Below are 16115 nucleotides of genomic sequence, written 5' to 3' on the forward strand. Positions count from 1 at the left end.
ACAACCTCCTTGCGACTGACACGTGGCATGGGAAGGCCTTTGGACACCGCTGGATTGAGAATAAAGCAGAATAAAAAAAATGTAGACAGTTTTTAAATGGAGCCACCCAAAGTCTTAAGAGCGAGCGAAAACAGGCTCTTGGCAAGTCACGGTGAAGAGGGTGGCTAGCAAGCGGGTGTCAAATGTGCAAGCGACCGCTCCTACCAAGCTCGTGCCAAAACAACGCTGTACTTATCTAATACGTGGAAGATTATACATTTACTCCATTGTGCAAGAGTTCTAAAAAGAATCGCTTCCCATAAGGTCCACTCAAAGTTCAGCACCCTCAGTGGTCTTATCCACCACAAGGTCAAAGTTCTGATTATTTAAAAGAAATATGGAAAATATTTCCCGTTGATAGCATTCTTGAAACTCCAAAGCCAAAGGATTAATCTTGAACTGAAAACGTGGATGACAAACAACTATTTGTTTGCCTTTCCTGTTGAGAAGGCATAACTGTAACCAGTGTTCAAGCTAACCAGGCTAGATTCATGACGATTGCATAAGGAGTGGAAATATCTAAAAAGAAAAAAAATTCCAACAGGCAAAAATCTGAATGACAGAGCAGAGTTGCGCAACAGGGACCCATGGGGGCGGGGTGTCCTTCATTCCCGTGGTTTAATCGTTATTTATAAAATTATCATCTTCCACTGCCTCACTGGGTTTGGAAGGTGTGCTTGCACAATTAACTGTACCCTATAAAACAGCCTATTTGTACAACATTTATATACCCTTTAACAATCCACCGATTAATGTAGGACTCCGCAACGTTTAGGTCTTGGGGGTTTGTTTGACCATACTTCACCATGCTGGACAACGTGGGTTAGTTAAGGCGGAGGGAGGCCTAGGAACAGTTCAGAGATCACGTCGCTGTGACCAGAAGCAGTGCAGTGCGCTAACTTGATCCTCAAAACTGAAAAAGAGTCCAAAAATTAATCTCTAATTGGCTGCGTCTCACCTGGGTTAATGTTTCAATGCCGAAAGTCACTTTGGGTTTTATGGTTACAATCGCAAAGCGAAGCCATAGTCCAAGGTTCGGAATGGCTAAAGGCGGCGTGAAGGCACTGGGTTTAACAGTGCAGTATTACACCATGAAATCAACGTGAACGGTATGAACTCGACCTGCATGGCCACTCAGGCAAATTGTAAACCTATGCAGGACCTCTCACTGCCATCCAACGCATTGGTGTGCACGGCCCTGCATTGGCGAAGGACATCATCTTCATAGTTATAACATTCCTTTCACGACTCGCCAACATCCAGCTATACGATTATACACTCACAAACCCTTGTTCTCCGGCTCATTTCCGAACGACCATTTGAGTCCGCCACCTGTTCATGAATTTTGTATCGGTGTACGGGAGACAGGAATTGATTGCTACCAGAGCTGTGGTGGAACTGTGCCGAATTTCATTCCAGTAAACTGCAGTTATGATGGAGCTAGGTAGATCGACTGAGAAATGTCTGGGTTTGGTCTGTGACAGGTGGCAAACGCTCAGGGGACCATGCTACACCATGCTCGTCAGCATCTGGTGGTATAGGGGAGGAGCATATTGCAGTACAAGCTGGATATAAGCACTCCTTGTGAGTAAGCGCAATTGTGCTTATATCCAAAGTAGTGCATTTGTATTACAAGTTATCCCATCACGTTCCTCCACACCAGTGTAAGACAAGAATGTGTTTCTAATATACACAATTGTGCTTTCATATCCAGCTTCTACTCAACAATAGATGTTGCTGCACTGCCCTCTCCAAACACCTGTTTTATTTATGCATGGTGGTCCCCCACCCAAAAAAACACGCAATCCAGGCTCAAACCTGCTTAGCCAGCGGGATGAGACCACATTCCAGGTGATTTGATCACAGGCTCTATACAAACACGAATCTCCAATAATCTTTACAAACAGGAGAAGATCAATGGGCACCCAGAATGGCTCTTTATGCAATCGGCTGGCATCTGGAGCCAGACGTATTTTTTTGCAAGGACAGACATTAAGCCAATTAGGAAACAGAGCACATGGTGGGTGTTAATCATTGGTGTAATAATGCTTGATTTGTGGCACTGGAATATCTTTGTTTAACATTACAAACACAGCATTTTCATCAATACATCCAAAGTGAGATTTGCTTTAAATACAATTAACTTTAGCTCAATAAAAGGATAAATATATACGGTTCTAATGTTGACAAAAGTAGTTAAGAAATTACCACAATGACGACAATAATAGTTTTTACATGACTGTAATATAATATGGCCTAATGACAAAACCCAGAGCACTCCACCCAATTAAATCTCTGAAGTCCATCTGGGTTGAGCCTGGTTCGTGTGCTTGTACTGGCGACCACCACGCACAAAGTTGTCACAGGGATATGTACAGTGCAGAAAAATCAATTGGTGCACTGTACATCTATTCCCCCCCCCTCTTCACCATTCCACACTGACCAGCATGGTGTAGTATGGTTGAAGAAGGCCACCATGACCTGCACGGCTTGTGCAGGGCTTCAACCAAACACCGGATCGTCAAACATATTTTAATTTTAACTGCGGGCGGTCCACGTATATGAAACATAACACGATCAACTCCACAGCTCAGCCGATGACGCCACACTTCCTACACGGTTCCAGCCGATGTTGCTTAACAATGAAGCTTAATTTATCGACTGGATTCAATAAAATACAAGGAAACGCGATCGCCGGTTTAAACAAATGATGCACTCGTCGAAGGTAAAGCAGGCCCGATAGATTGTGAAAGAAATCATTTTGATTTTATTTTTATGTTGAGAGACCAATAAAGGAGGTGGCCCATGGTCTGCCTATGCAACTTTTTTTTAACAGCCCTAGAATTACACCACAGCCACACTTTGTTTAAAGTAAAACTTCCTCGAACAAAAGGGCTGTACTTTACTCACATGGACTCAAGTCTGTTCGAGGTGGAGGGTGTTAATTGGTAACCAGACTGACACCGTTGTGCGATTATTACATTGGCTTCACGCATATGGGCACGAGTAGGTGAACTGTTTGGATACACAGTGCTGGACTCGTCCGCTAGGGAAGGAATACACAAATAATAACAAAGCCTCATTAAGCAGCTAGCTGGGAGAGACGTCGAGTGGTGGGACCTTTGTTTTGCAAACGTAAATGTGGCTCACAAAGTGCCGCTCACGGCTGGAGGGCTGCAGGCGACAACAATTGAGGCCCGATAAGAATGACGTTAAAAATGTTTCCGGATTTAAAAAAAAACCCACCGAGTTATAAATTGGCATATGAAGTTACCTAAGAATTGACATTGGAGCAAAACATCTTTCAATAATCTAAAATGTATAAGCTTTATATTCTTGGTTCTTTCGGTAAAGTCACGTAGGTCTACGTTACTTTACCGAAAGAACCAAGAATATGAATCCCTGCTGTCACGCAAGCTTTACATCAAAATTTGTATAAGCTTTGTTTTAAACCAATATCTGTTCCAATAGGAAGGCTATCAGAATAAGGGCATGTCTGGAGCAAGTCAGCCTAGAAGCGCAGTATCCGTTAAATTAAACCAAATCAAATAGTTACTCGATTTCTCTTTGTTCCTCTGTTGCCTTTACAACAGTGAGTGGTGCTCCAGGGCTACAAATGGGCTGGCTGCCTTCAATTTAGTCTTTGCATTCGTCCCCCCACCCCCACCTCCCCCAACTTAGAGCTGATTGCGCTATCAGCCTCATGTCTTACACTACTTTTGTATGGCCGATGCAAAGAAAGAGCAAACCACAATTTCACAAAAATCAGGTGGTCAAGCCAAATAATGATGTCAGGAGTAGCGGAGTATATCGGTGTGATCTCGTATAAAGAGATTGTGCTACACTAAGTGTGCAACACAAAAAGTAAGTCTTGCACAGCAGTCTTTTTTTCCAGGCGGCTGCCTTTATTTGAAACCCAGAGTCGCAGTGGTTGCCAGCTCAGCACTCCGACCTCCTGAGCCACCCGGTCGACTCTTCTGTCACCTCTTCTAAAAGGGCTGCGTTAAGCACGTGCTGACTATGGCAGTGGCAATCTTCCGGACTCGGAAACCATTATTGAGAGATCAGCAGTTCAGTTTCCTAAACCATCGACTCATCAACTTGTAACGCAATTAACCCAATTGCTGAATGCAGGCATATATTTTTCTTGAATTGGCCTTCAATCAGGCAGATAAGCAGGTCTTTAACATTGCACTCAATGTCTGCACTCTACAATAAACATCGTAAATCAGCATACAAGAACAAAATACTCAATTTCTGTGCAAGCAAATTGCTGTAATGTTTTCAAGTGGGTTCAGCTGTAACACAGCAGTCGCACTCCAGTTGATGCTGAAAGTAGCAATCATGCTGGCAAGGCTACCGTTGGTAGTGGTAGGCGGCAATGGTTGTGATATGGCAGCTGACAGTAGTGCTACTGCGAGTACTGGTGGTGACGGCGGTACTACAGCCGATGGTGCTGTTGCTGAGAGTACTTGCAAAAGACTGGTACCAGCGGTGTCAGGATCGGCCCCTATGGAGGAGGCCCGCGAAGGACGCTACCGAGCAGTTGAGAGGCAGTTATCCTCCAAGAATAACTGAGGGCAGAGGAGTGACGCCAACAACGAGCGGAGCATCGGGTGTCTAAAATGCAGCAAGTTGGCACAGTGGACAAAGGTGGTGCATCTGCCAGTTATTGGAGTCAGTTAACCCATGGCACCTGGGTATGTCCCCTAAACTTCAGTCAGCAAGCCTTCGACACTTCACATGTCCTCCGAGTGCACCAGGCCTGGCAGACACCGTGGTGATGTCACCTCCACTTGGTGGCGAATGGCGACTGTTGTTGTGGGGATGATACTGCTGGTGGAGCCATCAGTAGCGGCAATGGTGGTGGAACTGCAGCCGTTTAAACGCTGGTGCTGGTGGTGGGCAGCAGAGCTCCGCACAGCGCTCGGGTAAGCGGGTGTGGCTGCGAGCGCCACTCAAACCGCTCTAGGCCGCTGTGAGAGGAGGGCACGCTTCAGTAGCAGCCCGGGGTATGCACGAGTTCACGGGATGCATGTGCAAGCCGGGTGGATCCGGATCAGACGAGGCAAGACAGGCACAGTGCGCCCCTTCCCCTCACTTTAACTCCTTACATTGTGTTCTTAGGGGATGGATGCCTGCCGTTTGACAGAACCCGCACTGACAAAAAGGAGGAATGGCTGGGAATAAATGGAGAGCCATTTGAAAATGAGTGAGAGCCAAGATCTTTGAAACTCCAGCAAATCCACCGAACATGGGTAATTGAGTGACATTAATGATCATGGAATTACAATGATTTGTTTTGCTATGCATTCTACACACCTGGGACGCTAATTCTTTAGAAAATATGTACTCAAGTTATCAAATCAGACAGTTAGACATCAGAGTATCAAAATAACCCTAATAATACGTCTATAATTTTTAAATCAATTATATCTAGTGTTAGAAAATACAGCTCATTCTTGGAAGAGGTGAATGATTTAAACCGCTTTTTGTGTTTTGTTTGGCATGCTTCCCCACACCTCCGATTAGCACCGTTGGTTACGTACGGTGCGAAAGAAGTTCAACATGCATACAAAAAAGCCATGCAACATGGATAACATGTGAAAACATGGCATTCTACGCACAAATAACTTCACATGGGTTCATGTACCATGCCCAAGTGAAATGACAATTCCATCATAATACTAAGGGTTACTCGAATCTTTAAACGGTGTCTTAAATGTACATTCCGAATCGTGGACATGCCCAGCAACAAATTAATTAAGGAAATGTGTGCAGCGGACAGAAAGCAAAGAATATAAGTACACTGCATAGCCCCCGGGCTATGGAACACTCTTCCACGAGATATCAATCAGCATCTGAGTTTGTGGAGATTTTGAAAATGCACCTTAAAACCGATTTACACTTCCGCTGATTAAACTTTTAGTTCATTCGTAAATGCTTTTTTAAATGTATTTATATTTTCATGCCGAGTGTCTGCTGCTGCTGTGTCCTGTATAGTGCTTTGAGATCCTTGATAAAAAGCGCTATCTAAATGTAATTATTATTATAAGCATGCTTGGATTACCCAAGGGTGGAGGATGGTGATGGAACTTTCAATAGGCATACAATATTTTCAGATACAAGCACAGCCGACCTTCCTCCATCCAAAAGGGGTGTGCTTAGTTACTGAAAAATGTTAAACGTTTCAAATAGTGCTAACCACATGAAATAATAAACCACGGTGGAACGGTTAGCACGCCGAATTTTCAGAGGGCACGATCCAGAGGTTTGCTGGTTTATTTCAACCTCCACGCACAGAAGTTGAATAATTTCTTACATTTTAACTGAAGGTAAGAAGGGCAACCAGTGAATTTGTTACTCTCAATCCAATGGAAACTTAGTCATGAATGAAAACGGTTACACTGGTGTACTGGTTATTGTTTAACCCTGACAGTTACCCACAGACGTATGTCCTCTTACAAGTAAATCTCACCGATTCCAACGTCATTGCGTGCTTATCGCTGTACCTTGCGTTGATCTAGCGCAGCGGGTGTTGAACCCAGCTAACATTGGCAAGACAGGAGAAGCAACATACCAACCACAGTAGCCACACACGCATGTATGCCGCCTGCCTACCAGCATGCCCGCATGTCCCTGGGTTAAAAGGGCCAGGGGGAGTACATTTTGCTTTCTCCGGGTCGTCCAGATGAATCGCAGACCACACAACTCTACACGCGTTAAACAACCTTACGTCAACAGTTTGCTCTAACTCACCAGAGCCTGTCCTACAGCTGTAATATGATTATATTAAAATCGGCAATGTTTTGAACGATGGCCTTCATCATAGGACATTCACGTGGCAGTGTCATTTGACGAATGCGAGTTTTTTTAATTTGTGCACAAGTGCCAACACAGCAGGACCACCACCAAATCATTTCTTATTGTACACTTATAAAAACGTAAATCCACACTTTCCTACAGCCAAAACATGTGCGCTAGTTTGTAGAAAATGCACACTCATCAATTAATGTTTGTTCTCAAGCTCACGATAGACAAAATTAATAACCGAGTGTAAAAATCAATATTTTTCCATTTGTATGCCATACACGCTTGGGATTACATTGCGAGACATAAAAATGAAAACAAGGATGAGGGAATAAAAAACACAACCCCGCGACATCATTGATAATTGAGAAAATTGGGATAGCCTTCGGACGAGGTTGGTGACGGAACGGCAGCCCAAGGACAGAACTCTTGTACCACGTCGACTGCCGTGGAGATTGAACCATGAGATGAGCTCGTGTGCAGGAGCGAGATGGATGGGAAGCAGCAGTGCACAGATTATTACATAATTGGGTGGCCTTCATTTAGCAGTGGATAGAAAATGGCTAATGACGCTTTTTTTATCTAATGGGCTCACATGACCTCTGTACCCACCACAATATCTTAAGTGGATAACATTCTTAAATTTAACTTTAACACCAAAGAGTTTTTGTATTGCCAGGTAAGGTGCATACTTACTATCCTAACTTACATGTGCCCAGCAATTTGTAAGTATGCGCCATATACCTACAGAGGAATTAAATGCTCAAAGTTCAGCGTGCGTTTTAACGAGCAGGTTAAGAACACTGTGTCCCAGAGGCAGTGTTTATAAAAGGGTGTAGATCGCTCCCATGCCTTCCAAGCGCATGTGGAGCTGGCACGCCGCATTAGCGCTGGAAATCTGCGACACAGCATGAACATTTTGCTTTGGTGCGTTCTGAGCAAAGCACACACACACACACAGATCCTCCATATGCTACTGTGCAAGTTTCGTGGCTGCGCACTATATCTCTCTGATGTGTTTTTGGAGTTCTACCGCGTGTCTTTCGAGCACTTTAGACGTTTCGCTCCACATGCTGGGAGGTTCTTCAAAAGAGCCCACATAGGCTTTTGGGGGCAAGTGCTGTTAAGCAAGCACCTATGGAGGCTGCCACGGTGCACAAGGGAGTAGTGGTAGGGTCAGAACCACACGCCCGGCAGCCTTTGTCTCCCTCGTACTGATGTTTATATGCTGCGCCAGGTACTCATTTTAAGGCCGTGTCGACCCAGGAGAGGGCGTTGGAATGGTTCTCATTTGTATCACTAATCTACTGATGTCAGCCATGGGCGGGAATCAAAACCCAGGTTGGGATAAGCAGTGCGCTTACCACTGCATTACCACGCCCCCACACACACATGGATAAACAGCATGCACTTTCAAACACCTTTACAACACACATACATGTCTATAAAAATGTGGCACAAAGCACAATATGGTGATAGTGTGAACATGAAGAATAGGTAGGCACTGCAGGACATGCTGGATAATACACCTGACTATGCTCTACACACATACTACACAAATAATTATCTTTTAGAAAAAGGATTACCGATCGTGACACTGAACCACTTTCTGTAAGCTCGGGTCAAACTCCTCTTGATGCCATCGAATGGTTTGCCAATGTCAACAGACTTACAATGTAAGGTGCCTTTTCAAATGCCATACAAAAAAGGTGTTATGATTAGTGTTCCCTGCGATCCATAGGATCGCGATTCATTAATGGATTTTCTTTTTGCACCGTGGCAATTCTTTCGTAGGGTTCACGTGAAACCTTTCCATGTGACAAATACACGATTAAAAAAGGAGACTTACAATCGTGAGTCGATGCACGCATCATGAACTTTAGAATTTGTATATTCAAGTGACGAATCGACACATCGTTACATTGCTAATTTTAAAGCACCTGCACATATGGAAGTCCTGGGTACATATAGTAATATGGCTGATCTTACCCCCGACCCTCACCCCGGTCAAAGGCACTGCCTCGCTGGAAACTGCCGCGCAAATGCAAGGCCAACATTTTTGTGAATGGCGGTCAACGTTTAGAACACCTATGATAGGTTCCACACCCCGGCTTATGATACCACTAAAATGGGAGAGGCAATAGCAGAAGCTGCACGACTCCCATGAACAAAGTGCGTGCCTTTCTGTTAAAGACTGCTGGGAACGTTCTCTGAAAAGGTGACCTTAATCCCCTCCTACGTTTGGAAGTGGAGAAGCCACCACAAACTGTACAAGCAAGCTGTGCTTTGCAAAACCACCAAGTACACTTCCCCAACTGCACGCTCAATGAAAACAAAGGGGCTGCATAGCAATCGCGGAGGACGGACGCCACGCGGGAAGGGTAGCGCTGGCTCCGCACATTGCGGAGTGACCTCAATCTTTGCCATGGAAACCCCGCCAGCCACCCTTGCATCGTCGACCGAGAGCAAGCACAGCTACAGTGAGAGTGGTGCTGCTCATCTGCCGCGCAGCGAACTTGTAGACAACCGTCGTCGTCATTAAAAGCCATGTGCTCAAACCACTGCTGGCTGAAAGCCTCCCCCAAGCCATCGCCATCTCTAGCAATCCTACGATGCAATAATCCACCAAGCAATTAGCTTTAATAGCTATCTCCGTGGAGGCTCTTCTCCAAATGCGTTCCATTCCTTGGCTGCCACTCCATCGTTATTCTTGACCACCGACCATTTAATTCCTTCTAAGCACCGCATTCTGCACAGTCCACTTGATTTCTAACGAGTTCGAATGATGTTTTTTAAGCTGTGTAACTTATCTAATGCACCCGTTCCCTTTTGACTGTCAACGCAATCCCGAAGACGCACACATTACATTTTTTGCAAGTAAACCTTCCCATCAAATAAACCAATTCTACCACTTCCTGCAAATGATGACAAACTCTGGACCGTATTCCTACTACACAAGGGGATTTCTGGATGGCGTGACTACTGGCTCAGTCCTCCAATGCCTTGTACGTCAATTGAAAACCAGTTTGAATGTGTACTCGCATACACGTTTCAGGACACCAAGTCACTGTTGTGGCCATACTATTAAGGCAGCGGTAAGCTGATAATGGTATACCGACATAGGAATCAATCAGTACAGCAAGTCCTTCATTGCTTTGTGAACAAACCCTTTCCAATTACTATAGGGACAGGTTGGCGCTATCCGGTTTACCTTTTCAATGTATGTTTGCCACAATGTTCTCAGCTGATCAGGTAGAATTACCGGCTGACACTTTCCCTCGAGCTACGCAATAAGACAAACGCTAAAAAGAGTATTGCACACAGCGGTGTTTGGAAGCAGTGTGTTTTTAACACCGTTGCAAAATTCCCAAGCGCATCGTCGCCACGAGCGAGATTTACTTGGGCCCATTAACATTGCAAATAACTCCAAACTATCTTCTTGGTTCTTTCGGTAAAGTCACGTGACTTTACCGTGACGTGACTTTACCGAAAGAACCAGGAAGATGAATAACTGCAGTCACGAAAGCTTTAAATCGAAATTTAACTCCAAACTACTGTACGGTTTATGAAAGAAAATCTGGCAGGCAACGCTTAATCGCGTGCAGAATTCACCACAGAGGAAGAGACACCGCAAGGGGCCCACTATCGCCACCATGGTCAGCGCCAGCTGTAACGTGACGCTCCAGACTCGTTGTTGCAATCTTCTCAAGTTTTATCTACAAGCCGTGGGCGATCACGTGGTTTAAAGAAAGGCAACCTCTGCACATACCTAGCTACCCTGGCTACAAGATCATCATCAACTTAACCCAAATGGCCAACAATGCATTTTAAAGCATCTGGATTGCCCTCGTTTTGAATGTCTGTTACACGTCCGTGTGTGAACATGGAGCAACAAGACAACTGTGATACAGCGATGATGGCAGTGGTAACGTTGTGGGGCAATGACCTTTCTGCCAAGCACTCATTGGTGCTAAGAGCCATTTCCATAAAATATCCAACAATCGTTTACAATTGTATATTTTTTTCCTCTTTAGACCGTGTCATTAACGAATGTGTGTAGTTGTTTTTAATGGTGCAACGGTAGCCCAGAGCATTATGAAATAAAGAGAGTGGTGGGAGGGATTGGGGAAAAAAAAATAGAAAAATAACACCAAAGTACAGCAGTAATAAAATGGCTCAAGAGCGTACATTGTGCATCGTGTTTGTTGTAACCATCATGGGGGAAGAGTAAACACGAGGGAGTGCTTCACTGCCAAGGGTAGGGTAAAACATACTGCAATAACAAAATTAATAATTAATCCCACTCCCCCCCCCCCTTATAAACCCACCATTTTGTTACTTCACACGTCTCTCTCCACCAAGGCTCGTTCTGTTCATCACCGCCGCGTTGCTGGCAGTTCCCCGTGCACTTATCGCCTGATTAGCTGCAGCTTCACAACTTCGCGGTGACGATGACAGGAGATAACACGACACAGTTTAAAACAAAAAGGTAAAACTAAAATATTGAACAAGGTAATTTCAAGAGGAATGAGCCTCCACAATATACAGCAACTTTGTGGCCATTTCCTGAATAGAACGAGGCAAGGGCAAATGAGGGGCACTCTGTTCGGTGCCGTGTGATACAGGATCTCGGAGCTGCATTGCGGGGTGTCATGAGCCAGCCCCACACAACGTTTTCAGGTTGAGACTCCAATTCACACGGATGCTTTGTCGAGGTCTAAAAAAAAACTTAAACCGTGCGATGTGCAAACCCCTGCACACAAACACACCATCTGGAAGTCCATCTGCCCTTACATATGTGCAACTGCCCAAGATGATACGCCAAGCACATCGAGTGACCAGCAGAGTAAAATAAAAACAAGATTGTGTAAGTAAATCCCTTTGTACAATCCACTGCTAAATGCGGGTGCAGGTAATGGGGGCTTACTTGCACAAACCGCACTGATCAGTGGGTTGAGGCAGGGAGCATACATTTGGGAGCATAGTACAGTATAACAATGGATTGTGCGACACTGCAGTGTGCTGTCCACAACATCGGCCAAAACCTATAAACACCGATGTTATGGTGATCATCCAAGGACTATTCAGGCTCGACCTTGTTTGACATCTAGCAAGATCATGTGCATTGTGAGCGAGTTGGTCAAAGGCCTTGTTTGACATCTAGCAAGATCATGTGCATTGTGAGCGAGTTGGTCAAAGGCATGTCTTTTTTTTATTTGTAATAGTTTTTTATTCAAATTGGATCATTAGATTAAGTGTTGAAACACACATGCATCCTAAGAGTAAAGGCTGTATGTCTCCAATTTGTTTTACCCATTGTAAAATTAGGAGACAAAATAACCGTCTTGAACCCATGCACCGTCACATCCATGTGACAAGTCCACCCCCATCTCTTCTGGTAGCAACAAAGCAAACCAAGACTGTCACTTAAAACACAACACACGCGTGGAGGGGCAGAGGAGTCTTAAAAAGTAATCGTAAGATGAAGGCTTCCACAGTTTCCATTCTTCATGGTCATGCAATGAAATCATCCATCAAGCAGCGGCACACGAGCCGAGTTCGTCTCTCCATCTCCGCGGGGGATATCGCCTTAGGCTCATTTGGCTCCTACTCCATAGTTAAGTTGACCGCTGGCCATCATCCCTTCCCTTCCCAACGTATTTTGCCTACGCCCACTCACTAAACAGTCAATGGGGACTTGATCATTTGTGTAGGATGTTGACTCCCCTAAAAGTAGCGGTTAAATTTCGCAATAGGGTGTCTTTACGACAGCACGCATCGAAGTACGTCCGCCAGTTCCATTACGTGTAAATCAATTACCCAGAAAAAAAAAGTCTTACAGAGTCTCAGTACACTGTGCAGGAGGGTCCTGCATTTGGATGCTTGGCAAATGCTGAAAGCAAATGTCGAATCCACGGAAGAAACACCTAGCACTGCCATCTCCTGGAAGAAAGTAGAATACTTAATTTCGCAGTATAGTGCCGTCACAACGTGTGCGGCAGGGTTAATTACACCGGCACGTCCCATTATATTTAATTCATTTATCCAGGTAAAAAAAACCCGAGGTTGGGATTCTTGCAGGCCCGCGAGAGAGAGTCAACGTGTTGATCGCGGTTACTGTCAAACTCTGCTGCCTGCTTGGCAGGCCTCGCTCGCAGTGGCAGGGAGTCGGGGTTGTCAATGGTCGCTTTATTGGACGGGCTCTCTGCTCGGGGTGGCTTTCTGGCCTCTGACTTGGCCACAGCGCCCTCACGCGGCCGCCCAAAGTGTTCGCGCAGAACCAATTTACTACCCGACACAAGGGGGACCATTGATCTCGACATCAACAGCGCGGAGAATAGCACCTTCTTTAAATTTCAAGGGATTAAAACCGGTCCATTTAAATTTCGGGGGGGGGGGGGCCCAAAACAGCAGCGAATGTAAAACCCACCCACGGTGCCTTGAAGCTGCCCAATTCCTCTCCCTTCGTTGTATTTTATCTACCGTGACATTTTATCAAACGCGATATCATTAATAGCGGGGCTTGGATCCCATCCACCGCTGGATGAGTGCCCCAACCCCCAAAAGACGTCGCCATTCCCCTTACGGTCACCACGACGCCACCAATGAATCATCTCGCTCATGCATTTAGAATCCGACCTCACACCCCTACAAACCCAACGCTCTCATCGCGACCACAATTGGGGCGAGTTCACGCGCGAGGCTGTCACGACGTTGTTAGTCGTCTCGACCACCGCCGGGTCCATCCATCATCCCTTCTAGCCGTCACGTGGAGTGGGGGCCCCGTGTCCTGCCCCATTCGTGCCGATTTTCACGCACACCAAAAAGACATCCGACGCGAGCGCTCCCCTCCGAAACCACACGTTCCTATTTCAGTTTCAATTCGAAGCACGTGCCTCCCTCTCGCTCTCTCTCCTCCCCCTACGCTTCGTTTGATCGCTTTTCAACTCTCGATCCTTTCTGTTTGCCGGTGTTTCTAATCGGAAACATCGGGTGGACACATTCCCTCCCGACTTGAATTCGAGCCGGCAGATGGGCACAGTGCTCCAAGGCGGCCGGGCGGGCTTGGCAGACTCGAGATCCTCGGAAATAGCTGCGCGCCTCACCGCGACCAAAATAGATCGTTCCAACGGAATATCACACACACATATAGCACATAACACACATGCATATCACACACACACGGGGGTTATCACACACACCAACACACGCACGAATGCGAGATGGCGCGCTGTCTGTGTGCCCGTATAAAATTAACTCTTGCTCCCTCCCGCCTCCACCGGACCTCGAATCCGTCTTGACACTCGGGAGATGCTGGGAGACCACTGCCACAGGTCACAGGGAACAAAGATAACGGTGCCTCGGCGACTACTGCCCACAGAGATAAATGAATGCAGTCTACCACACAATCTCCCTTACAGCCATTGACAAGGTCTGATACAGACAGAGCTACACAAAGACACGTGGACGCCCCGAAATGGACACGATTTCCTCTACACCGACAAGCATACACTTGGGAATCCCTTACACATGGATAACCACAGACAACCACACAACCACATGGGTTTGCCTAGATACACAGAGCGACGTATTCTCTCCTACAGATGCATGAGCCAACACACACACATTATACCCTTCACAAAACCACACGAAGCCACAGGCAAATGGTTGCCCTTACAGAGCCACAGGATATTTACAACAAAACCATAGACAACATGGTCCGCCCCTAAGCCCACAAGTCATAGGCTTCGCTGGCAGAGAGCTACAATGAGGTGCTTCACGGTATCTCCTTCCCCTCCAGAGAAGACAAATGAACGCATACTTCCCCTTACGCGGGGGGAGGAGACGGGTGCGAACGAGCCACGCACACACAGAGCGAGCCTCCATGTACACGGTGTGGCTCGCGCCACACCGGCTCCCATCACGCGCGGCGCCTGGCTCGGTGTTACCGCCCGCCGCCGCCGCCGTGCCGGTGCCGTCCCGCTTACCCCATATCACCCCCCACCTGTCCTCCCCCTCCCCACCCCGGTCTCTGTCACTCGCCCCGTCACCGGCGAGGCTCCCGGGACCCCGCGACTCTCCCCGCTCACCTGTGCCTCCTGATGCTGCTCCGGGGTGGTCGCCATTTTGTGAGCGGGCCACGTGACGCGCAGTGCCCTCGGCTTATATAGCCCGCCTCGTGACGTCACGTGCCGCCATCACGCGTCCACGCCCCCCCCCCTCCTCGCCCCCCCCGGACGTCGTGGAGACTGCGCGGGGGCGAAAGGACAGCAGCAGCGGTCCCCCCCAGCCCCCCCCCCCAGTCCCCCCCCCAGCCCCTCCCCCAGTCCCCCCCAGCCCCCCCCCCAGTCCCCCCCAGCACCCCCCCAGTCCCCCCCAGCCCCCTCCTCCCCCTAATTCAGAATCAGACTCAACAGTAAAGCCCCCCTCCCCCCCCCATTCTATATTTGTTTATCTGATTTCTCGTTGGTTGGTTTCTGCTCTCATTTCTGAGTATTGGTATGATTTTAATGTTGTCATTGTTTTATTTTAATGTTGTCCATTTTGTAATTTAGTTGACCCAGGGGTCACTCTTGCTATCCCTGCTCTGTTGCCTTCTCATCAGGTTACGCAATCTAGAGCAGGCCTTCAGTATTAACACAAACACGACAGCTTGCACACACCCATAGCCAAACATCGGCCAGGTGTACCCTAGCAGCCCACTTAGACCAGGATGACATTTCTTATTAAAGTATTTAAGTTCCCTTGACATGGGACATCTCATATTCTTGGTTCTTTAGGTGAAGTCACGTAGAAGGGAAACAATAAAATGGTGATTGCTTGTGTTGCAGTCGAAGCGTCGTGATAATTTTGTTGTTTTGTGTTTTTATTTTATTGTTTTACTTTTACCGAAAGAACCAAGAATATGAATCCCTGCAGTCACGAAAGCTTTAAATCAAAATGGGACATCTCGTTTGCATGGGTCTCGACGGTGTCAACTGATATACCCAAAGGTATGCAATTTATTAATCGGATGAGAACATCTGGATATATAGAAAACCGCAGAGCTTGGGTCATTGTTGGCTCACTGCCTGTCTGAATTCCAGCTTGTCTGTGGTATTCAGTGTTTTGGGATACAATTTGCACGGGCTACACTGTATAATACGAAACAGTATTATCAGATTAATACCCAATTAGACCAGGCTTCTACTATTCCACAAATATTGTATTTCGATTAAATCAGACCTCCCCTATGACTTAAGCAAGGCTTTCACCACTCACCCTAT

The 16115-nt window shown here is 46.5% G+C and overlaps 1 protein-coding gene across 2 annotated transcripts in view; it reads right to left on the minus strand.

Annotated features, from left to right (window-relative positions):
* Positions 1 to 15058, minus strand: part of LOC116948210 (sodium/potassium-transporting ATPase subunit alpha-3) — a 39638-nt gene extending 24580 nt beyond the window's left edge. For both annotated transcript variants that reach the window (XM_032964690.2, XM_032964691.2), the window contains exon 1: positions 14940 to 15058. In XM_032964690.2, the coding sequence (XP_032820581.1) occupies positions 14940 to 14975 (36 nt within the window). In that variant the 5' untranslated portion in view covers positions 14976 to 15058. The remainder of the gene's footprint in view (positions 1 to 14939) is intronic.
* Between the last annotated feature and the right edge of the window lie 1057 nt (positions 15059 to 16115).

The sequence above is a fragment of the Petromyzon marinus genome, chromosome 32, assembly GCF_048934315.1.
Source record: "Petromyzon marinus isolate PM22_M1 ecotype Great Lakes invasive population chromosome 32, UKy_Petmar_22M1.pri1.0, whole genome shotgun sequence".
Classification (NCBI taxonomy): Eukaryota; Metazoa; Chordata; class Hyperoartia; order Petromyzontiformes; family Petromyzontidae; genus Petromyzon; species Petromyzon marinus.